At 32.8% G+C, this 17,267-nt stretch overlaps 1 protein-coding gene across 1 annotated transcript in view; it reads right to left on the minus strand.

Annotated features, from left to right (window-relative positions):
• Window positions 1-17,267, minus strand: part of PCLO (piccolo presynaptic cytomatrix protein) — a 373,138-nt gene that overhangs the window by 78,298 nt on the left and 277,573 nt on the right. The window contains exons 11-16 of the mRNA XM_074339748.1: window positions 16,503-16,611; window positions 15,886-15,953; window positions 14,301-14,515; window positions 8,145-8,195; window positions 4,332-4,456; window positions 1,828-1,854 (exon numbers count right to left, since the gene is read on the minus strand). Coding sequence (XP_074195849.1) covers window positions 1,828-1,854; window positions 4,332-4,456; window positions 8,145-8,195; window positions 14,301-14,515; window positions 15,886-15,953; window positions 16,503-16,611 — 595 coding nt within the window. The remainder of the gene's footprint in view (window positions 1-1,827; window positions 1,855-4,331; window positions 4,457-8,144; window positions 8,196-14,300; window positions 14,516-15,885; window positions 15,954-16,502; window positions 16,612-17,267) is intronic.

The raw sequence follows: 17,267 nt of genomic DNA on the forward strand, positions 1-17,267 counted from the left end.
CTTATTGTATGCCAGACATTGTACTTATCACTTTTGGTGCATTACTTCATGTGTTTCCCAAGAAGCCTGGGGTGGAGGGGGGGTGGCTATTATAAATCCTATTTAGCACAAGAGGACATAGAGAAACCTCACAACTTCTGCTTGGCAGGGCTGATATTGAAACCCAAGTTCTTAAGGACTTCACTCATTGGCCTTCTCAGTCTAATTTACAACGTCATTATCTTGTCATTATAATTCCTTCTTACACTGGCAGTTCTCAAAGAGATGATAAAAGTGACTTCTAGATGAAAGATACAATGAGAAAGTGAACTCTAGATCTTCTAAAGTGTAATCCAACACAACCTGGACTATTTCAACCATTATTTACACTTGCAAAACATGTTCTCTTCTAAGGTAAATACAGAAAACAACTGTCATTCTGACAATTTCCACCATTTCTCTAGATAAAAGATAAGAAGGTTCTGAATAAAGTGGTTGATAATGTCTGTTCTAAAATGACACTATGTCTTTGAAGCAACTAATTTCACATGTTCGTCTGAGAGATCTGGATGGCATCCTGGGATGAGATAGCCAGTCATAACAAGCAACCTCTCACAGTATCATATTTTATTCTTTGCCATAATTATGTCGTTGCAAGGAAACAAAGTTTCTGGGCACTATAAAGTTTGTGGTGACTAATCCTATTCTTTAAAATATTTAAATATTTATGCCTTTAAAAGTCAGAGAAAGGCTTGTTTGGTTACTTCTTGTCAGGGTTAGTAAAAACATCAAATTTTAATGTCACTGACAAAAACAAATCCTGAACCATTAATATTCTGGACGGGATTAAAATTCCCATAACTTTATTGCTACAGATGGTACAAGATTGTCCTCCCCAAGTAAACAACCCATTTAGGTTATAATGCAATGAGATGTACAAAAGAATGCTTTTATCTATATACTGAGAGATAGCCTTAGCTGACAATGTAATGATGAAACATGTTATGAGCTCTATCAAACAGAAAATAGTTTCCTATTATTGACCAACAAAGGATGCTTTCATGTTGTTGTTAGTGCACTAGAGCAGGCCGATTATGGCATTCTATATAACATAGCAATATTTTTGTGGCGCAGAACGTTTAAAGGCATTTCAATATCAAGGTCTAAGTGAGGGATAAATACCAGTCGCCTATTGTCTTTAAGGCATCCAGATCAGTTAATTTCTTTTGAAAAATGACTCTAGATTTTATTATTTGTAACAGAAGACTCAGGAAATCTTAAGGCATGATTATCACATGAGAAGTTAAGTGAATTTTAGTGTACACATTATGAATGAAAATGAGTTATATCTAATTTCAGAGTGATATTTCCTTATTTAATACTCTTCTATGTTTTAATTTTTTTTTCTTTTTATTAGTTTCAGGTGTACAAAGCAACGTAATAGTTAGACATTTAAACCCCTCATAAAGTGATAACCCACTCCACAAGCTACTACCCCTCTAACATCTTATATAGCTGTCACAATACCATTGACTATCTTCCCTATGTTGTACTCCACATCCCGTGACTATATATACCTACATATTTAGTTACAGTTTAGTACCTCTTCTATGTTTTTAATATTTTCTAGTTTTCTATGTTCTATTGCACTCATCTTCTAAAGTTATTTAGTAACATTGTGGTTGGAACAATTTGCTGTTAGACTAATTCAATAGATGCAACATGCAGAAAACTAAAAACTACAGCCCGAGTTGAACTGCAGGTGAATGTAGACAAAAAAGTAAAAAGGCATATATGAAACTCTAGACATTACAGCATAGCTTGACATTGAAAGAGCACCAACTCTACCTTGCATTCTGGACAACCATGACTTGACTGCATTGATTCCGACAGAGAGAGATAGTGAAGGATACAACAGGAAAGGAGGAAAGACAGGAAGGAAAAAGTTAGGAATAGAAATAAGACAATATGAGAATAATAACTAGAGGAGACATACCATATCATACAAATGATATAAGGGAGACAATCTTAGAACTGAAATGAAAATAATACCTCAAAAGTGTAATAAAACCCAAGGTTTGGCCACTGTAGTAATTAGGAGATATTTAATAATAAAAGGGCTAGGAACTGGAGTAGCATATTAGCCACCTTTGCACCAGATCCCACCGAGCAGGAACATTTTGTTTGAAAAGTTGCATTAGGATGGCTTTAGGTGGGACACTCACTCTTCATTCTTACCTTTCCCTTTTACTTCTTTCCCAGAATGGACTGACATATTCATGCTACCTGCCTGCCCTTTCTGGTTATTCAAGTTTGCAACAGTCTAATTGAAACATAATACTGTAATAAATAAAATATAGGCACTCTCATATAGTTCAAAAGGTGATACTCCAGGATGTTATTAGAGGAGATAGAAAATAAAAGACAGTGCTGTACTTTCACTCATTAGTAAATGTTAATTAGAGATACAACCTTGGTGGTGATTTCTTCTTATCCTATTATATAGTGATTAAATAATACTGAAGGTCTAATGACCCAAATCAAAGACAGAATGTAGTTATCAGTTTGTCATTATATCCATGTTTAAAACATACAGCCAAATTACAGTTATAATTACTACATAAAGATATAAGTTAATTAACATAAAATAAAAACTCCCTTTTCCTGCACTGTATGGCTGGTTGGTGATCACTATAAAGTAAATCAATGGATTCAAACTAGAACAATACCAGCAATACTAGGTTTCTAAATAAAATTATTGGGTAGGATAAAATTAAAGGCTGTATACTGAATTTGACATAGCATCTGGCATTTTTCAAATTATTTTCTGAGCATTATCTAATTTTATTCCCTTGACAAACTGAAAATTATGGCTCTACCTACATTGGTTCTCTCAATATCAACAAGCAAACTAAATCTCAAAGAATTGGTGATTTCCCCGTGGTGGTATAATTGGTAAATAGCAGATTCCGATGCAATGTATAACTCTAATTTGGATCCTGTTCAAACAAACTACAGGCATAAAACACGATTTTGTATAATTTCAATGCTTTCAAATTTTTTGAGGTTTGTTTTATGGCCCAGAGCATAGTTTATCTTGGTGAATGTTCCATATGCACTTAAAAAGAATATGTATTCTGCTATTGATAGGTAGAATGTTCTATAAATATCAATTAGGTCATCAGATGAAGTAGAAAAATATTATGAGGCAACTGGGGAAATTAAAGCATTATTTAAGAATTTAAAAATTATTATGTTTATGTGGTATAATTATTTTTGAAATGAGCAATATACACTAAAATATGTGTAGGAAAATGTTACAATAGTTGAGACCTACTTTAAAATAATCTGTATGGAGGGAGCATATGAAGGTAAAATAAAACATGATTGGCTAGGAAGTGATAATTATTAGCTGAGTAATGGGTACATTGTGGGTCATAATACCATTCTTTCTACTTATGTACAATTGGAAATTTCCAAGTAAAAAGTACTATTTAAATGTGACTCCTCAAATTAAATGAAAAATGAACAAAAAACCAGGGTCTTCAAGTTACCAGTCCGAAAATTTAAAATTATACCTCCAATTATTTATGGTTACATTATGCTAATTTGGCTAATACATATTGTTCAGATAAGGAATAATGATCTGTTGGGTTCAAAGCACTGTTAAAACTATCTTGAGTACTGATGTATGTATTAGAACATAGCAATTTGCATCTATTATGTGAAAATTAAATATCTCCAAAGAGCACTTGCTTTATATGAAGTTTATGTATCACATGAGAGATTCAGAGATAATTTTCATTTACTTATCAAAGTCGGCATTTTAAATATTACTTTTTAAAAAAATTTTATAGTTTTTAAGCATTGATTTGAAATATGCTTATAAAGAAGGACAAATCAACAAGTCACTTAATGAACATTTAATATATTGGATAATATACATGCCCTATAAAAAGTAAAATAAAAACTTATGAGCCTTTAAACATTGGTTTTGCAAATAAATTTGGGAATGGAAGCTAATTCTTTAACTCCCCCCAAAATAATTTCTTAAATGATTTCACAGTCAATCTGACTGGTCATGGCAAGAGTGGTTTTCAGAATTGAAATACTGATGTGCTCTCATATAGACAAGTTTTATTATAATCAATGGCTCTCTTACAACCTTTTAAGACTTAATTACAAATTTTAATTCCACCTTGTCTAATAGCTAGAAATAAATAAATATGAAATGTGGGTAAAACTAGAGAAAGTATGTTAAGCTCTGAAATGAGAGACTAGAAGACACTATCACTATTTTTATTAATAAATCAGGAGATGCAGCACTTAGAAGACATTGTTTCTTTACTTACCCCCGCCCAGGAAGAAGATACACTTTAACAAAGGGGTCAGAATAACCATTGTTGTCTCGAGGGACTAGGTTTCTTGCTTGGAGAATATGTATTATGAGATTTCCAAGATCGTAGTTGATTTGAAGCTTAAAGGGGAGAGCAACAGATTTGGTAAATATTATTTTCTGTTTCTTTTAAAAACACATACAATACATTACCATTCAATATTTTACCAGTATGTATGTATGTGTGTGTGAGTGCGTGAGTGCGTGTGTGTGTGTGTGTGTGTGTGTGTAGCTTTAGTTCTCATAAGAAGCATCAAACCTCATTTCCATTCTATTTGATACTGCACAGACCAGTTAATGTCTAATTTAATTGGGAGTTCCTAGGCACATGTTAATTACTAGTAAAAATGCTATTCATTCTTCCCTCGGTGAAAGTCCTGGCCTGTCTAAATTTCATTTAGAAGGAAAATCATACAGTGAATGCCAGTTGCATTTTTAAACTAAATATTTACTCTTAGGAAAATTGTAAATGTTGTTTAACATTCATGAATACAATGATCAGGATTTTAAAAATAAATTAACTAGTTGATAAATTTATTTTAAAATGTCTTTTGCATTTCACCAAATAATTAGCAGTGGGTGAAATCATTATTTAAAGATAAATCTATCAGTAATAAAATGCAAGAATATTTAAGAATGTGTAAAATTTATCTCTTCCTATATTACATTATCTGATGTTAAGCCTATAGCTTTTCTTTCTGTTCTGCCTGCTTTTTTTCTAACACAATGAAAGATTAACATAATGAAACCTTGTTTTCTAATTTTAGAAGCTGAAGAGGAAAGAAGGGGCATTGCTTCATGATGCTTAATGGCTGCTGCAAAATTGTCACTGAATAGTAAAAGTTTCGTATTTCTAATACATATTTGAGGAGGCTGCATAATTCAAAATAATTTAATTAATTTTTCTCCTTCAAAACTGAGTGTTTTGCATTAGAATAAGACTTCTATTTGATGCTCATTTTGTTTATCAAATAACAAGAAGGAAGGAATCTGTATTTCAAAGGGGAAATCCATAAATAAAAATACTAACATATTTTTATAATCATACAAAACAGATTATGGCATGGTTATGTTGAAAATGGACTAATTTAGATGAGTCAAACTTTATTTAAAATTTCATAATTAAAATAATTCTTAATTTTAGCATAATTTTGATCTGGTTGTGTTTTGTGGCAGAAAAGAAATCTTCAAGGCCTTTCTCAATATGGAAAAGCCCAGTCTGATCACCATAAAACATAAAACAAAATGCCGTGAAGAGACGAAATGGGAAGTTTAGAACTGCAGAAACTGTGTGCTATAATGGGATATTGAAATACACAATTTTTCTGAAATTAATTTCACTGAGATTTAGAATAGCTTAAAAATTTTAAAGGATAAATCCTCCCCCATTTTCTCCTTCCTCTGCCAGCCTTGAAGTCCACTTTTAATTGACAAGGCACCAAAATCATTTCTTATTGAGATGAAAACTTGCAGGCTTCCCTAAGGTAGTGCTTTTCAAAATTTACTCTGTAGGACCTTGGAGAACACGTAGAGTGGCTCAGAGGTGACTTCCAAGGAAGAATGAGATATCCCCAGTAATTCTCAACCAGAGCTACTCCAGTGTTGGCAGCTTCATTGTTTGGGTGTCTACATAAGGATTTATTTGGAATAAGGATTTGTTAAAAGAAAAAAAAAAAAGGAAATCGCTGTCATAAGAAAATACCCCCGCCAAAAGATAAGACACCCCAAGAGTTAAGAAGGAATATTGTTAGTGTAAATTTCTGCTACACAATTAAATATTACTACTCAAGAGAAAAGAAAATAAGAACAAATAAGAACAACAAGCCAAAAAGAAACACAGAAAATATTGGTCCATGGGCAAGAAATGTAAACAAAACATGAGAGTGAGAGAGATAAATTATGAATCAGAAAAGCTAGCATTTTCTTTGCTGCTTGTGAAATGAAAAAAGAACAGGGTCTGGTTTCTAGAAGTGGGAGATAGCAGTGAGTCAGCAAGAGTACCTAGGTGATCAGGCTCCATCCTTCTGGGTCCTTCTTAGTAAGGAGCCTACCTTCTGCACTTTTTCTTTATTTTTCACTCTCACACTCCATTTTGGGTTTAATTAGTGTGCGCCTAAATAATCATGCAATAGGTTTCTCTGTGTGTCCTCTCCATTATAATATTTCCTGTAGGCCACTGCTGTATGACGTTTTGTTACATATTTCTTTCAATTAGTCTCTTCCTTACTCCAAAATATTTACTGATCACCCTATTATGTAGTGGCTAACTCCTCCTTGGCTTATATTCAATGTTCTTTTAAATTTAGTTTAAACTTATCTCTACAGGAGTATTTCACTGCAACAAAGCTGATCTCTTCATTTCATTACTCTCTGGCAGCAGAACATTTCTTTGTACCATTTCTTTTTCCAGGAACACATACCCCTTTCTGTATGCTTATCCTCAAATTAGTTCAAATCTCTGTTATCCTTTGTGAAGTCTTTCACGAAAATTTTCTCTAGAATGCATTAGAGAGAGATGCAGCTAAGACTCACTGTTCTCTTTCTCTTGTCTGAAACTTACTATCTTGAAATAATTATTATTTATATTGTGTTAATTCTTTCTATGCAACATTTGTTACCTACCCCAAATTACTTTTTGATAGCATCAAAAGCACCGTTTTTCTAATATTTTTTTTTTACTATAACCCACAGTAACAAATACATGTTATAATATAACACACAAACACAGAAACACTGGTACATAGGGCTAAACAAGAGTGTACTACAAGGGCTGGCCCGCTGGCCCGGTGGCTCAGGCAGTTAGAGCTCCATGCTCCTAACTCCGAAGGATGCCGGTTTGATTCCCACATGGGCCAGTGGGCTCTCAACCACAAGGTTGCCAGTTCAATTCCTCGAGTCCCACAAGGGATGGTGGGCTCTGCCCCCTGCAACTAAGATTGAACACGGCACCTTGAGCTGAGCTGCTGCTGAGCTCCCGGATTGCTCAGGTGGTTGGAGCAAGTCCTCTTAACCACAAGGTTGCTGGTTCGACTCCCGCAAGGGATGGTGGGCTGCGCCCCCTGCAACGAGCAACAGCAACTGGACCTGGAGCTGAGCTGCGCCCTCCACAACTAAGACTGAAAGAACAACTTGAAGCTGAACGGCACCCTTCACAACTAAGATTGAAAGGAGTTACTTGACTTGGAAAAAAATCCTGGAAGTACACTGTTCCCCAATAAAGTCCTGTTCCCCTTCCCCAATAAAAATCTTAAAAAAAAAAAAAAGATTGTACTACAAAATTTCCTAAACTGATTTTATAAATTACAAACTAGTTGTGACCTCCAGTATGAAAAACACAGCTCTATAAGAATTGTTCAGCAATTGTTTAACAGTTGTTTACCACAAGAAGAAATGAGGATAGCATTAGATTCATAAAACTGTTCAAGAGGAACCTTCAGATTTCCAGGAGAATCTGTCATGTTTGAAACACATTTAACAAATATAAAGTAACTGAGGCATAAAACATATTGATACTAATAAGCTATCACTCAGATTTCAAAGTATAGAATTCCATGAATATAATTATGTTTCACAAAACATAGGTTTGTATTAAAGTACTATTTTATGAAATTGAAATATTCCTTGACAGGTCTGTGTATGTTATAAAACAGGAAAGGTTTTAACAGTGTTTACTAGTTCAGTAAATCAAGGGAGGAAAACAAACAAACAAACAAAAACCCCAAAATGGAATAATGATGATATAAAAAAACCCACAAAAAATCTTTCATACCTGAATTTCCCCTGTAATTGGATGAGAGACCACCTTTGTTGCATCAGTAGGCTGTAATATTGAAAACATACATTATATTAATGGATAAACCCTTCATTGAATTTACCATTTCAACTTCCTTCTGAAATTAATTTCTAATTGGTCAGAGCACACTGCCTGGAAAATATATTTCATCCATTTGGCTGCTTCAGATTATTCTGTCTGCTTGTACCTTTCAATACATATTTAATTTTACAGATACATAAATCTACCTTTCATTTTGTTAAGCCTGTTTTGAAGCTATTATTTCCTACCTGCAGTAATGTATTTTCAATTACTGAAGAAAATAAACACTTTTGATTTAAAGTACTCAAATTTAAGTATTTACAGGATTTAAAGACCTATAGTGGAATGAAAAATATAATTATTTTTATACAACTATTGCCTGGGAGCAGAAGTTATCGGAAGTTATGAAAGTCCATCTTTGTACATACGTACTTTATTTTGGGTGCTCAGCCCCTCCCTGCTCTCTTCTAGAGTGAATTATTCAGGCAATCACTTCCTAATATTTCACTCTTAATTAAAATTCCATCCTATTCTAAATAAGTTCTTATTGCCTTAATAATTCCCTTATGGTAGTACAGCCTTAAAAACATTTAGGAATGTGATTTGGTAGACTGATTCATACTGCTAAAGAAATGACTGATTGCTACCTTATTACATTTCGATGGAATATTTGTCCAAAAGGAGAGATGATGTCCCTGACCCCAGATCTATAACAGACAATGTGGAATCAATATAGGGAGATATTTACTCAAATGGAGGTCAGCTTGCCGCACTACAAATGTACATATATTGATCTTGTTTTAATAATTAACCAGAAAAGGAAAGATCCATGATACTTAGGTGGATATACTTGTTCTGCTACCTTTTCCTTTAGATTTTTATCCTAGAAATGAGAGTGATTAAAAGAAGACAGCTATATTCCAGGTCTTATTCTGTCAAATAACTAAGACAAAAAACAATGCAATCATTGGCAAAGTTATGTGGTGGGAGTTAAATTTTCTAAGCCATATATCCTTTATTCGTTCAGCTCATTTATAAGAATGGCCATGTATTAACAGTGAAGCTATTCTCTGGCTGCAAAGGATAAACTGTTAGTTATTGAAAAATTAGATTTACTGAATAATTTTAATACTTAAATTTCAAGGAAAGCAAACTGAGTCTAGAAAAAGGACTACACAAGTTCCTGAATCTATTTATATCTCAATTAAAGATGGGGATTTTTCTAAATCTACAGATACCCTCTTATTTCAATGAGGAAAGTTAGGGAATAACTGAGGTTAAAAAGTAAAAAATAAGACAAAAAAAGTAAAGAATGATTATTTGTAATTTATGTTGTTTTGATTTTTTTAACAGTTGTTGCTTATTTGACATATGATGACACAAACATAATTAGATTTAATGCAGAGAATAAACTTATGGACCATTTTTATTTGTCTCAGGGTGTGATAGGGAACTCAAAGAGACATAAAGGGATATTTTAAACTATGAAAGGAAAAACAGCATTATCTGTTGGACACCAGGCAAAGTACAGGCAATTACATTAGAGCCGACCCTTTTTTTTCAGCGATGTCATATCTTTGTGAGGTGGGTTTTTGATGATTGTGGTGATAAAAAATGTACTGCAAGAAAAATTAGTGAGATTGGTGTGGAACAGGAAATGAGAGTGTTAGTGTCCAATCTGATTCCACAGTTTGAATACTTTTAATATTCAAAGTATTCTAAGGCCTAGCAGGTGCACATATCCCACTGATATGTAATTTTAGTTATTAACAGTGAAACAGATACATTATTTTTATTTCATTTTAGATGTATTATATTTTTTAATAATTACTAAGAAGTTAGGGCATAAATACTGAGTGGACCTAATTACTTAATAAATGAAACTAGATATTTTTGGGCACACAGGCACCATGAAAAACAAACAAAAAAAGGAACATTAAGGGTGCTATCACCAGCAAAGTTTGGGTAACCAAAAACTTATTTCAAAAGAACATTTAAAATTAATAAGCACTTTATATCATAACTTGGAAGAAATTGTTCAAACTTGAAAGGTAAAATAAAAAATGTCCTGTTAGAATTTCAAAGACAAAACAGCTTGAGGCAGTAAAATAAATATTTTGAAGACAAAAATTTATATTAAATTATTTAAGCAAAATAATAATTCAGAATAATCTTATATACTTGACATAATTTTTAAATGTATTTACTAATTTAGATTCATATTTTACCTACATTTATTCAGAAGCAATCATTTAAATTGGTATATGATTAATAGATTAATAACTACTTATGAATAATCATTTAAAATGCTTACTAGATGGTGTTCTAAATATCTAAATGTATTATTATGCTAAATGTAATTTTTAAAATACATTGCATTACATTAATATTTAGTCTCATACCTAATGAAAATACAATAAAGTTAAAACTATAGTTATCTAAATTACCTAAAGAATATATAGTATTTGGACATAGTATATCACCTGACTTAGGGATATGTAAGCTTCAGACCATCACTCAATGTTTCTATAATCTCTCAACATAAATTTTTTTAACATTGTAGAATTTAGAGAATTAAAGTTTTGTCTTTTATACGTACTACATGTTGATGGGTCAAAAAATATCATTGAATTTATTTAATCATTAGCAAAAATGTTTTGAGAAACTCTGTACCAGCTAAATGTTGAAGATAAACACCCAAGAAAGATTAATAGGTAATCGTTCCTTTCTTCAAGTGTTATATATAGTAACTATACATTTCAATTAAGAATGTACATATAATATACATACATATCACAAAAATAATCAGATTTCATTACTGCCGTTACTACTAATAAGAGTTAAGTAATCTCTATACCATCATTGTCCATAGAACACAATGTGAGACAGACAGATTTCCAATAGTCTAGTAGTCACATTAAAAATGTATAAATAAGCTGGTAAAATTAATTTGTAATAATATATTTTATTTAACCCCATTTATTAAAAATATCATTTCACCATGAGATCAATATAAAATTTTAATGAAATACTAAACATAGTTTTTTTCATACTAAGTCATCAAAATTTGGCATGTAATTCACACATACCACATATCTCAATGAGGACCAGCCACATTTCAAGTGCTCAATTGTCACATGTGGCTAACAGCTACCATTACAGACAGTATAACTCTATGACTTTTTATTTTAGCAAAAATACTGTAAAAACTACATAGGCCACTTTCTTGGCATAGACAATAATTACACTTATCACAAAATCTGTCAATGTAATTTCCTTGATGTTTGTCCTCCAATACCTGTTTTCACCTTCTAATCATTGCCTCCAAAGTTAACTTACTACAAAAAAAATCACATTTTGTACCCTCATATTATTACTGATGTTTTAATTCACAGTATTTATTTATTTTGTTACTATTCTGTGCAAGCCTCTCTACTATGTGCTTAGAGGGCTATAGAGAAAATGAAAAATGGTTATCGGTTCTTAGGAACTTGCAGCCCAATTGGGGGGATAAAATAAGCAAACAAGTAACTACAATTAAGATACAAATTGTCTTAAGAGATGCATAAAAAACGTGAACTTTGGAGGGAGTGAAGAAGGAAAAAGGATAACTTCAGACTTTAGGGAAATATGAGAATATGGAAAGACTTCCTAGAAGAAGCCTTCCTATTATTCTTATTTCAGTTTTGCTTAAAACTTGTCACTGGCTCTGCATTTCCTGTATACAGTGGTGTAAAGCAAGACATGGCATAACATGTCCTCCAACTTACAACTATCTGTTTATTCCTTTATTTCCTTATCTGTATATCTTTTGTACACCTATGTTTTAGGCATGCAATTTTCTGTTTATGAGAATTTTTTCATGTTATACTCATTACTTGGAATGTTGGCCCTTTTTTTCCTCTTTGCCAAATTGGTTCATTAGCTAAACACCAGCTTTCCTAACCCCATTTTCCTAAGTTCCTTCTCTATACTTCTTCATGACTTCCAACATTAAACCTTCATTGAATTTGTTCACATATCATTCTTCATCTGTAATTAGATCAGCACTTCTGAAACTTCAAGGCGATTCACACACACTTGGAGAACTTAGTAAAACCCAAGTTGCTTGGTGCCACCCCTGGAGTTTCTGATTCAGAAGGCTCAGGGTGTGATCAAGTACTCGCATTTTTAGTAAGTTCCTAGATGATGCTGATGCTGGTGGACTGGGAGCATACTTCAAGAACCATTGGTTTACATAGTATGCAGGGAAGGGATTTTCTCCATCTTTGTATCGTGTATCTTGTGTACCAAGTACGACCCCTAACACTGAGGTGGTATCCAAAAATGTCTGTGGAAAGCAAGAATGAGTTGGAAACCCTAATAAATAGAGTACTTATTATCAAGGCTATTGTAAAGCTATGACAACATCATGCTTACTATTAAAGTCTCCCAAGGAAAACCACTGACAAGGCCCTTATAGAATGAGCAAGATGGGTCCTAGGCAGAGATGGGGCCAATGTTACAGGTAGCAGGGATACCTTTTAAATAGGACAGTGATCCAATCAGATCACTGTGTCACAGATCAGATAGTTTGAGGGTAGTTTAAGAAGAAGGAAGAGAGACTGGAATTAGCAGTAGTAAGTGCAATCATGTTGGTAAAAAATATATATATAATGGTTTGCTAAAGGGAATTGGTAAGTTCAGAGAAGACAGAAAATTGCTAGAGACTTATCAGAAAATTAGAATTCAGAGGATTAGAATTCAGTGACTGATTAGACAATGTGAATAAAGAGTAAAAAGAGGCAACAGTGCTGTTAGATTTTTCTTAATTTTTCGAGAAGATAGTGATGTCAACTGGTGAAATAAAAAATATCAGGATGACAGACTTGTAGAACTATAATATGCTTGCTTTGGAAACTTTGCTAGCAGATTTTGTCACGTGTTGAGGTCTATTATGTGGTGATATCGAGAAATAAATTATCTTCTCCGTGGAAATATTGAGAAAAGAAATATCAGTTTGAAACTCAGGAAACAGGGAGTCTCCATGACGTAATTCTTCAAAATTAATACATAATTGCATGTTATAAAATATAGTTGTGTTACAATTTATTTGGAAATTGAATCTAAGTATCCTTGAATTGTTCTTCATGAAGCCTTGCTATATTTAGTTTTGAATAAGTCATTTTATGATGCAGTGATTAAAATCATTCCACCTTTGTTGCTGGCTTCTGAATAAAAGAGATTTTTGGTGAGCTGCTGTGTTTTTTTTTATACTTAGTAAAACAAACTGTGTTCTGAGGTCCAGTCAATTTATCCGAGAATAGCCTGTCTCTCCCATATATCTCACCACATAAAGAAAAGTCTTTTCACATATTTAAACAATATAATGTTTTCTTAATGTATTTATTATGTAGAAAGTTTCTCTATTAACAATAAAATCTATAAGGAAACAATTGCAAACTGTCTACATTTTCATCTGCTTTTATGAAGTGAAATAATTATTTCTATGTTTTCTTTTACTGCTCCAGTAACTTTGAAATAATAGTATTAGAAGCATTCATTTCAAATAAAGATTTGCATCAAGAGAACATTTATTAGTATGGAATTAGGGTTAAAAATTCAAAATACCAATACTGGTTTTTCCTGTTTATTATTCTTAATTCTCTTTATTTCTGTGTCTTTTTTACCTTTAAGATACAAAATCTACACGTGATCTTAGCCAAAAGACTGAGAAGATACAAAATCTAACGTAATATATATCTTGTTTCCAAAAAGATGAAAAGCTAATATTTAATACAACAAAAAGCCTCAAATTTATGCAACAAAATTGAAGAAAAATAAACACCAGGAATAAGAAACATCAGACACATTTTTCAAGGTCCTCATAATAACTACTAAAATAATTAGAAATACGTCATCTTGAATAAGTTATATACTCAGAAATGGAAAAATGTGTGTGTGTGTGTGTGTGTGTGTGTGTGTGTGTTTTGTGTGTGTGGCTTTAACAGATCATTAGGACATGAGAAATCTCAAGGATACTTTAGAAAATGGTATTGTATTTCCCATCTCCTAGTCTAAACAAGAAGCTCGAAAACAAATAACTCAGAGGTCACATCAAACCTTTCTCACCTTGCTGCTGCTGTGTTTCTTTTTGCTCACCAAGGGTGACCCTGGTTGCCCGGGGCTGGGAACAGAACTGGATCCTGCTGATGTAGGACCGGAATGAACGTGAGACCCTTTTTCAACGACAGATGACAGGACCAGTGGTGACTGCTGTAGCGAAACCTTCTGGAGCTCTGCTGCTAACTGCTTAGGATCAACCCCTGGGGACTTCGCTGTATCCACTACAACAAAATGAAATGGCTTTACACATTTCTCAATCTCACAGGTACTTAATACCATGAAACTGATTTGAGTTCTAGGTGACACAGTCAAAATATTACTTATAAAAGAGGCTACATTAAAATAGATAAATAAACATAATTGTCCCTTTGGGTATCTATTTCTAAAGAAGTCTAGAAACCTCGGAAGAAAGTGAAAGAATGCTGAGTGACAGAGGGAAATTGAGGTTCCTATTACATCTTCAGAAAAATGTTTTTTAGTGTTTTATATAGAACATTGTATAAAGATAAAACATTCTATTTTATTCACTGGAATTTAATTTGCATGATTCGTTATTTTTCCTTGTCTAAATCTCACATACACCTTTTGCTAAGGGGGGAATTTCACAGAGTATATTTACCTTTACAGATGTATGAAGGTTTCTATAGGCCTTAGTCTGTTCTGTTTAGTGTAGTAACTGAGATTCTTAGAATGCTGGGTGTAGCATAGGAAGTATTCAATACATATTTGTTAAACAAAGCACTAAATCATATTTTTTAATCTCACAATCGATCTAAATTTATTGACTATATTTGTTATCTAAGAAAGTTAAATCTCTTCATTATGTACTTATGAAATTACATGTTGATTTTCATTTATTATAAAAAGGCAATCAAAGGTTCAGGAGTAAGTGTTCCAAAACCCAGTTATGGTAAAAAGAATCAAGTGTTATCTAAAAATCATATAAGGCCCCAAATTAATGGCTCCATGGGTTACTTTGATGGGATAAATTTACTTTTAAAGAATTAAAAATGTGAAATCACACAGCAAGAATTTCATATGAATTTCTTTAATGGGCCTAACATGTAAATATGTGTGTCCATAGAATGCTAAAAAAGTAGCTACAATGCTTCTGATTTTGTTTACGATTACTTAAATATATCAATGTCAGTCTATAACTTTATTTTTGTCTATATCTACGTTTAGTCATATGTCTATGTCTTCGTCTACAGCTACATCTGTCTCTATAACTACAGACAGTTCCCAACTTAAGACAGTTCAACTTATAATTTTTCAACTTTATGATGGTGGGAATGTGGTATGCATAATAAATTACATGAGATATTCAACACTTTATTATCAAATAGGCTTTGTGCTAGATGATTTTGCCCAACTGTAGGCTAATGTAAATGTTCTGAGCACATTTAAGGTAAGCTAGGCTAAGCTATTTTGTTTGGTAGCATAGGTGTATTAAATGCATTTTTAACTTATGAGATTTTTAACTTGCGATATAGGTTAATATCAAGATGTGACCTCCTTATAAGTAGAGGAGTATCCGTACTTGTATATTTAGATTTTTACCCACAGTTGAAAGCAGAATGCTGTCACCTACCAGCTTTTGGTGGTTCATGAAGTTCCAGGTGCTGGGGATTTTCAGAATCTGATAGCATATTGAGGTCCCTAAAAATTAAAACAAACAAAAAAATTAAGAAAAACATTGAGAGAGCCTGAGACAAAAGGCCCTTTTTCCCAACTACCCTGAATATTTTTTTTTCAGTAGGTAAATGAGAAGTGGTTAATGATATAAAGCAATTTCAAAGCATGCTAACCCTTCTAACCAAATATATATTTGCAATGCTGTTAAAAGTCAGCTGATAAAAATGATTATTTAAGGTGAAATCTTTATGGATTAAATGTAAGTTTATTTTGAAATACTATACACATCCATGAAATCTAAATGGGCTTAGGCTTTCTTTTAAATGAAGCATGTTTCAATAAAAGCATGAAAGGGGAGTGGCATTGATATTAATCAGAAACAAAATTAGCTGAATTCTTTCTATGCGTTAGACTTTGATTCTGAACACAAGAAATCTATAAAACTTGTATTCAGTTTATTTTTTAATTACAAAAAAAACTTGCTGACTGGCAAAGGTTCCACCTTAACAATTTTAAATTAAAAGAGCCATGAATAGCCAAAAAATGGAAACAAAAAGATGGGGAAAAACTCACAGTCTTACACATATTTCTGCTTCCCCACTTTGTTGATTAATGATACTCTGCACTTCTTCGTATGTTTTAGAAGTTAAAGGAATTCCATTCCATTCCAATACTTGCATCCCTAAAAATACAAATTCAAGTATAAAATTAAAAAACAAAATGTGTGCTATTTCTAGAGTAGGTTCATAGGGCATAGAAGACATTGCTCTGCATTTAAAACCAACTCAGCACACCATTTCAGAGGACATAAGTTCAAAGTTTTCTGGACCATTAATACCAAAACCTACCTGAACACATACCATGTATCTAATACCACACACAAAATGTTGCTTTTGAAAAATCTATTAGATATCAAGCACATGCATTTTGTTCACACTGCTATAAAGAAAACATTATTGAATAGATATTGTTTAGATCAATTTTGTGTAGTATAAAAGATCATCACAACCACCAATATAAATTTTCCACGGAGAACAAGTCACTAGAAGAGTGTAAACTTCCACATTCTATGGTGGAATGGGAGTGGTAGGAAAAAACAAACAAACAAACAAACAAAAAAACACATCATTAGGATTTTGTTGTGAAGCTCCCCTTAAGAAACTGTTATAGTTTCAACTTTGCTCAAATAAAATAGATTTCCACATTGTGTCTTTTCTTCACTGCATGCAAGACATTCCTGAGTAGAAGAAGTAGGAATGTTATAGAGGGGCCAGCTTCATGGGTATGTGTGTGGCCTATGCAGTAGTATAAGGCCTGTGCTCAGAAGGGTCCCATGCT

This window comes from Rhinolophus sinicus, linkage group LG09, assembly GCF_036562045.2.
Source record: "Rhinolophus sinicus isolate RSC01 linkage group LG09, ASM3656204v1, whole genome shotgun sequence".
NCBI lineage: Eukaryota > Metazoa > Chordata > Mammalia > Chiroptera > Rhinolophidae > Rhinolophus > Rhinolophus sinicus.